This window comes from Papilio xuthus, unplaced genomic scaffold (genome assembly GCF_000836235.2).
Source record: "Papilio xuthus unplaced genomic scaffold, Pxut_1.1 DF828177.1, whole genome shotgun sequence".
NCBI lineage: Eukaryota > Metazoa > Arthropoda > Insecta > Lepidoptera > Papilionidae > Papilio > Papilio xuthus.
In genome coordinates, this window is record NW_013530472.1 from 4,797,820 (window position 1) to 4,804,981 (window position 7,162).

At 38.2% G+C, this 7,162-nt stretch overlaps 1 protein-coding gene across 2 annotated transcripts in view; it reads left to right on the forward strand.

Annotated features, from left to right (window-relative positions):
• The window catches only part of pcx (pecanex), a 24,785-nt gene extending 18,069 nt beyond the window's left edge, over positions 1–6,716 (forward strand). For both annotated transcript variants that reach the window (XM_013306657.1, XM_013306658.1), the window contains exons 19-26: positions 1,864–1,997; positions 2,332–2,442; positions 2,766–2,854; positions 3,142–3,237; positions 3,729–3,788; positions 4,271–4,389; positions 5,082–5,505; positions 6,313–6,716. In XM_013306657.1, the coding sequence (XP_013162111.1) occupies positions 1,864–1,997; positions 2,332–2,442; positions 2,766–2,854; positions 3,142–3,237; positions 3,729–3,788; positions 4,271–4,389; positions 5,082–5,505; positions 6,313–6,453 (1,174 nt within the window). In that variant the 3' untranslated portion in view covers positions 6,454–6,716. The remainder of the gene's footprint in view (positions 1–1,863; positions 1,998–2,331; positions 2,443–2,765; positions 2,855–3,141; positions 3,238–3,728; positions 3,789–4,270; positions 4,390–5,081; positions 5,506–6,312) is intronic.
• The last annotated feature ends 446 nt before the right edge of the window (positions 6,717–7,162 follow it).

A 7,162-nucleotide genomic window follows, 5' to 3' on the forward strand; every position in this document is an offset into this window, starting at 1 on the left:
TTTAACAAAAAAAAATATTGAAATTATGCAATGATGTTGATAAAGGATAGAAGATTTTTTTTGTTAAATGATGATGATAAAAAATGATGTATGTGTGTATATATATGTATGAATGTATGTTGATGCGTTTGTAAAATAATGAAAATAAGTGCCAGATACAAGATAACCGAGAAATATGTTGCAACTGGACGTTGCTCACCCAACCTGGAATATGAAATCCCAGGACACATCTGCATCTACTAATGTGAATAGCGATGACAAAATGTGAGAAGAGGTCGGCTAACTGATCTAAGAGGCTGCTGTATAAAGATCCATAAACGTGCCAGATACAAGTCAACCGAGAAATATGTTGCAACTGGACGTTGCTCACCCAACCTGGAATATATGAAATCCCAGGACACATCTGCACCGACTAATATGTATAGTGGTGTCGAAATGTGAGGAGAGGTCGGCTGACCGATCTAAGAGGCAGTCTATGAATGTGTTAAAGAATGTATGATGAAAATGTAAGAATGTATGTAGGTATTTTGTGTAAATATGTATGTTGATATTGCCTAAATGTGTTAAAGAATGTATGATGTTGATAGCACTCGGACGTGCGAAAAGTAGAAGAAAGGTGATAAGCAGGCAACAAGCATGCACCTCGCGTGCAGCGAGGTTCCTCCCCCCTCCGCCAACATGTTTAACGAAAAAAAAAAAAAATTATTGTAATTATGCAATGATGTTGATAAAAGATAGAAGATTTTTTTGTTAAATGATGATGATAAAAAATGATGTATGTGTGTATATATATGTATGAATGTATGTTGATGCGTATGTAAAATAATGAAAATAAGTGCCAGATACAAGATAACCGAGAAATATGTTGCAACTGGACGTTGCTCACCCAACCTGGAATATATGAAATCCCAGGACACATCTGCATCTACTAATATGAATAGCGATGACAAAATGTGAGAAGAGGTCGGCTAACTGATCTAAGAGGCTGCTGTATAAAGATCCATAAACGTGCCAGATACAAGTCAACCGAGAAATATGTTGCAACTGGACGTTGCTCACCCAACCTGGAATATATGAAATCCCAGGACACATCTGCACCGACTAATATGTATAGTGGTGTCGAAATGTGAGGAGAGGTCGGCTGACCGATCTAAGAGGCAGTCTATGAATGTGTTAAAGAATGTATGATGAAAATGTAAGAATGTGGCTTTGAATGATTTTATAAGTTTGATTAGGTATTTGCTTTGAGTATAAATCATTGTAATAAAAAGAATCGAATGTTTTCGAAAAAATGACTTGTGCTCGGTATATTGAAATTTGCAAGGATCTAAAGGTCGCATGCAATGGCTGCGCGCGCGCCGACTATGCGACAAATAACTACCGAGTGCACAAAAAGTAATAAGATGGAATGTGAGATGTAAAATGAAAAAAAAAAATTCTCGTACAAAAGGGCCAAAAAAAGGAAATGAAAAGAAAGGAATATGGAACGGACTCACAAATAATGTCGTCTTCTTTATTTTGATGGTGATGATGATGATTCCTTTTTTGCCGGTCGAAGGACCATATGAATGTCATAAGAATGAAAGTTGATGAACAAAATAGACAAATATGATTGATGTGTCGGCGCGCGGAGTGCTGAAGCGCAACTGAAGGTCGCGGTGTGAGGGCGCGCGGGGCGGCGGGTGAGGTCTGGAAGGGACCCCCGCGCTGCTTCCCCGCCGGTGGTGCCGTAGTACGGAACAATCGTAAAACATTATATGGCGGGATTCGAACCCAGGATCTGCAGATTGAAATTAAGTGCTTAACACCTGATTCACCAACGCTTTATATATGTATATTAACTACTATGTGTTTGTATGTCAGTGTGCGACGTCGATGTGGCGAGGGCTGCTCCAGCGGCGGCGCGTGTGACGCTGCGAGTGCGGAGGCGGGCACCGCGCGCCCCGCACCCCCGCCACCCCCCGCACCCTCCCTGCAGCTCTCCCGCAACTCACTCGGTACATACATACATACATACATTTCTATCTATATGTCACATTTTTGTAATAAGTGCCTTCAATTAAGCGTTTGTATTTTACAAGGTCCTAAGTTAATTGTTCTGTTGGTCCTTCGAGCTGCGAAATGAATGTTATAAATCTTACTATCTTACTACTATTATAAATGTAAATGTTTGGATGTATGGATGTATGTTTGGATGATTGGAAGAAAGTATCTGTAGAACAGCTTAACGTGTCTCACTGAAATTTAACATAGATGTAGAAAATAGTCTGGAAGAACAATTAATATGTTTATAATGTTCCTTCATCAAGATGTATGTATGTATGTACGCAGCGGGCACTCGCGGCAGTCTGGCGAGCGCGGGCAAGCCGACCTCCTCAACCCTGGCTTCACTGGCGGGACTGCTGCGCGACCACTCGCATGACCGCACGCACGAGGATGCATGTCAGTAAACATCAGCTCACTATACGTCCACACTGAGGGGCTCGGACCTTACCCTTAGTTAGGGATGACTACCCCATAGTGGCCCACTGCGGGTTGACTTCACACATATCTTTGAATTTCTTCACAGATATCGCAATCACGATGTTTTCCTTCACCATATGAACAGGATAAACCCAATATTGAAAAACATAGTGGTATATACCAGGATTCGAACCTAGGACCAGCAGATTAAAACTAGTGCTTAACCCCTATGTCACTAATGCTCAGTATATTTTGCCGGACGTTCAGTAGGGCGTTTTTTCTAAAATATATATTTTTTTTAGCATACGGCAGTCAGGACAGTACGGAGGCGCGGCGACGTAGTGAGGAGCGCGGTGGTCGCAGGGAGAGGAACATGCGCGCGCGCAGTCAGGTACTTATCATTGTTTTATGGTGTAGTTATCATTTTAAAGATGAAATACTGTAACATTAATATCATGGAGATTAAGAAAATAAAATGAACTAGGCTTTATCCTAATAAAACCTAGTTCATTTTATTTTTATGTAACTCGAGCAGAAATTTTAAAATTCCATACTGCGGAAAAGTCTGGTACTAAATTCTTTGCGTACATTAATAATAAGTGTAATAAAGTAGACGATAGTACCCGAGGAAAGGATTTTCATATTTTTGTATAGTTTTTAACATATTTATGTATGTAGCCGGGAAACCGCAACCGAGCGCGAGCTGAGCGCGCACCCTCTGCCCGTCTGCTGAGCGACGCACGCGCACCGCACGGAGATGCGCACGCGCAACAAGTAACTATATTACTATTAATTAATATATGAATTTAAATGGCTACGAGGGTAATAAGAGTATGGATGGATTATTACAGAGTATGGATTAAAAAAAGTCCAATAATAAATATAGATTGTCACCCAGGGATAGTGCAGCTTATCTACATTTAAATTGTCTCTGAGCCTATTCAATGCAAATAATTAAAGCTTTCCTCTTTATAATATTAGTGTCAAAGAGTATAGTAAGTATACTATGGAAAAAAAGTGATTAATGTTCAAGGAGTTTTTATATTCTAGCTGCCATTTAATCTTAGAAAAAAGAAAAAAATTTAAACTTGAATTTAGTAATGTCAGATCAGTTTTTTTTTGTTATTCATGTTCAACAATATTAACACATTTTTCCTATAATAAGGGTTATTTTAAATCCCTGTACAATTAGTATAAATAAATACAATAAATATTCGCAATGAAGTAATAAAACAAGATATTAATATGTTTTTTTTCGTAATCAGGGATCAAACAGCTGGGAGTGCAGTTGGCGTGAGCCGCCGAGACGAGCAGCCAGCGCTAAGGTCTGTCTCACTATACGTTTATTAAACAACAATAATTCATTTATGTTTATTTAAATCTACGGTTAAATTCATAATTGAATCTTGATAGAACACTATAAATGGATAGACATTTGCTTGAATATGTCAGCTTGATGTTACGTGACATTTAATTCTATCAATATTATTAGTTTGTTATCACACCACCGCTACAAACCATGACAATCAGCGCCAAAATGGCGAAAATCAAATGGGCACAAAATACTACGTCTTGTAGCCAGTCCATATACCATCATCATCAGCCACTATATTAGTCCACTGCTGGACATAGGCCTCTCCCATGGCACGCCAGTGAGCACGATCCTCGGCCACTCTCATCCAGCTCTGGCCAGCTGCCCTGCGAAGATCATCGCTCCACCGAGTCTGAGGACGTCGGACCCGTGGTCTAAAAAAGTGTGGTCAGTTCATTTATAAAATGAGTTAAATTGTAGTTTACAATTGTTCAGGTGTCGAGCAGTCAGTACGGCAGCGCGGAGTCCTCGCTGGAGGAGCTGGCGCTGGGCGGAGCTGACACCGCGACCACAGACTGCAGGCCCGCCAGGGGCCGACATGAACACCTCGCCAGGTATGTCACTCTTCTGCCCTGGATACGCTTTAACATCTTCGCACGAATTGTCCCGGCTCGCCCGGTGAAATACCACGACCACACAGAAGACAGGCGTCAAGTGGAAGCTATTCCGCGAGCAGTCTGATGTGAGTGCGTCCCGGAGGACTAATTTAGTCCTCTTTCCCTTCCTACACTTTTTCTTATAAGGAAAGGATGGGAAGTGGAAGTGGACTTTCCGGATGAGAGAATGCATGGAAAGGGAAGATATTTTCTTTCTGTGCATCCTCTCCTCCGTGGATTAAAGCAACGCATATGTTATTGCGTATGTCTATGGGCAACGGTCACTTCGCTATTTCAGCGATGTCAGGTGGCCGCTCGCACGTTTGCCGCCATATGATATAAAAAAAAATACTAAGTGCCGTGGAGATTTGGTGCTATATGAAAGTGTACACGAATGGCCATGTTCAAATTACATACACAGTTTTTCTTTTAAAAACGTTCAAGATATTATTGAAATTTATGAAATAACAAAAAAATGAAAATAAAAAGACAATATTAATATATATCATATCATATTAAATTTATTGATTATATTATTTACAAAAAAAAAAAGTTTATTTACATTTTTTTCTTGTAAATATAACAAAAGTTTATTTGCAAATAAATGAAATGTCAAATTAAATAACTTTACTATAATTTAAATATTCCAGATATTTCCTAAACGAGGGTACATCCAAAGATCTATCCAGACTGAGCAAAGATATAAGACACGAACGGGAAAGTTATCGCGAGCTGACAGGACGGTACACGGACAAGTCTGAAGCTATACCACTCAAGGAGACACATTACTCAGACTTATCTAACAAAGAAACTATACTGAAAAAGGAAACGAAAAAGGACTCTAAGCCTAAGGAAATAAAGACTAAAATCAAACGATCGGATTCCGGCAGGAGTGAGTTGAAAATGAACGTGAGTGTTGGCAGTAAAGTGCTGATTGTGGAGCCTCTGGGTGTATACGACTGTATCAACCTGGGCAGGAGGATCGACGTGCAGTGGCCCTCCGAGACGCAGAGGGAGAGGGGCGGCAGGAATTACTGGGCCAGCTGGGTGCCTATGGCAGGAATGGACGGACTGGTCAGTATACAAATAATATTTAAAAAGTTTCTTTACGCTTAACTCTTTGCGTTGGTGTTGATTTCAAATTTGTCAGCAATTTGTTTTTTTTTTGTAAAAAAAATCGTCAGGAATAAACTGCATATACATGTCAATTTTAAATTACTTCTCCATTTGCATTTTAATATCGTATTTTCTTCCTCTATAAGTATAGTATACTAGCTATCGCTTACGACTCCGTCCGCGCAGGATTGAAACTTAATAAGATGCCTATGTGTTCTTCCACGCTATGTTCTATATGTACCAAATTTCATCAAGATCCGTTTAGCCGTTCTAGAGAAAACTTCAAACATCCATCCATCTACACTTTCGCATCTTATCTATATATGAAAGAAAGTGGTGTTAGTTACACTATTTATAACTCAAGAACAGCTTTACCGATATGACTGAAAATTGGTGAGGAGGTAGCTTACAGCCAGGAAGCGGACATAGGATACTATTTATTCATTTTTTTCGAATTTATTCCTTGAAGAGCTGCTTTTTATTTAACTTACGAATGTATAGATGGATGTGATGTGGATGGATGGATGGGGGTTTCAAGATATCTTTAGAACGGCTGAACGGATCTCGATTAAAATTGGCATAATATAATCTGAAAGAACACATAGGCTAGACTAATTAAGTTTTTTTATATCCACGCGGACGAAGTCGCGGGCAACAGCTAGTTTATAATATTAGAAAGAAGACAGTCGAACCTGAATAAGAGAAAATCCAAAGTTCGACTTTATATTATCAAAAGGTGATTAAATAATATTTTGAATTATCTAGGTGGTGCACAAATGGACCCCCAACCACAGAGACCCCAAGTTGAGGTCACATGTCGACAAAACAATACTTCTCGTACAAATAGACGATAAATTCGTTCCCATAGCTGAAAACTGCGTACAAGATCTCGGCGATGAAGTTTGAATTTTATTCGTATCAACGTAAGGTTCAAAATTAAAAACCAAATATGAGATTGAATAAAATTGTCTATGGATTTGAAATTTGTGGTAATATTGTGTGATATGTCTTATAAGACTGTATTTGGATTTTGTAGAACAAATTCTTCGATTCTTGCCTAAGTTGGAATAATCGATTTCATATAACATAGTCAGCGTAAGATTCTTTGGTCAAAAATACCATAAACATTTTTTTTTTTTACTTTTGTCCGATTGATTTGGGGACAAAAAAAATATTTTGTCTCTTAAAAAGTATTATTTGATTTACATCTAGTGTTTTGTGCAAAAAAAAAAAAAAATTATGTCAATTTTTTTTATGACAAAATTTACACTGACTTTGTTATAAACTAACCTGATAATAATGTGTTTAGTTAAATTTAAATATAAATGCACTAATTTATATGTAAAAAATATCTTAATTATATAAATTTAATGTTTAGTTTGCAATATATATGTCCCGTGATGTATATACGCTTGTTTGTGTGTTGTAGACATCGTCGTGTATATAACAATGTATATAATGTAAAAACCGTGTACACTTCAATCCTAGCGTAAGTAGAATACTTTTTTTATTTTTTGTTAAATTTTTTTTATTACTTTTTCTTTAGTAAAATTATCGCTCCAAAAATACTTAGTCCCCCTCCGACACCAAAAATGCCGCGTTTTGTAAATTCTCG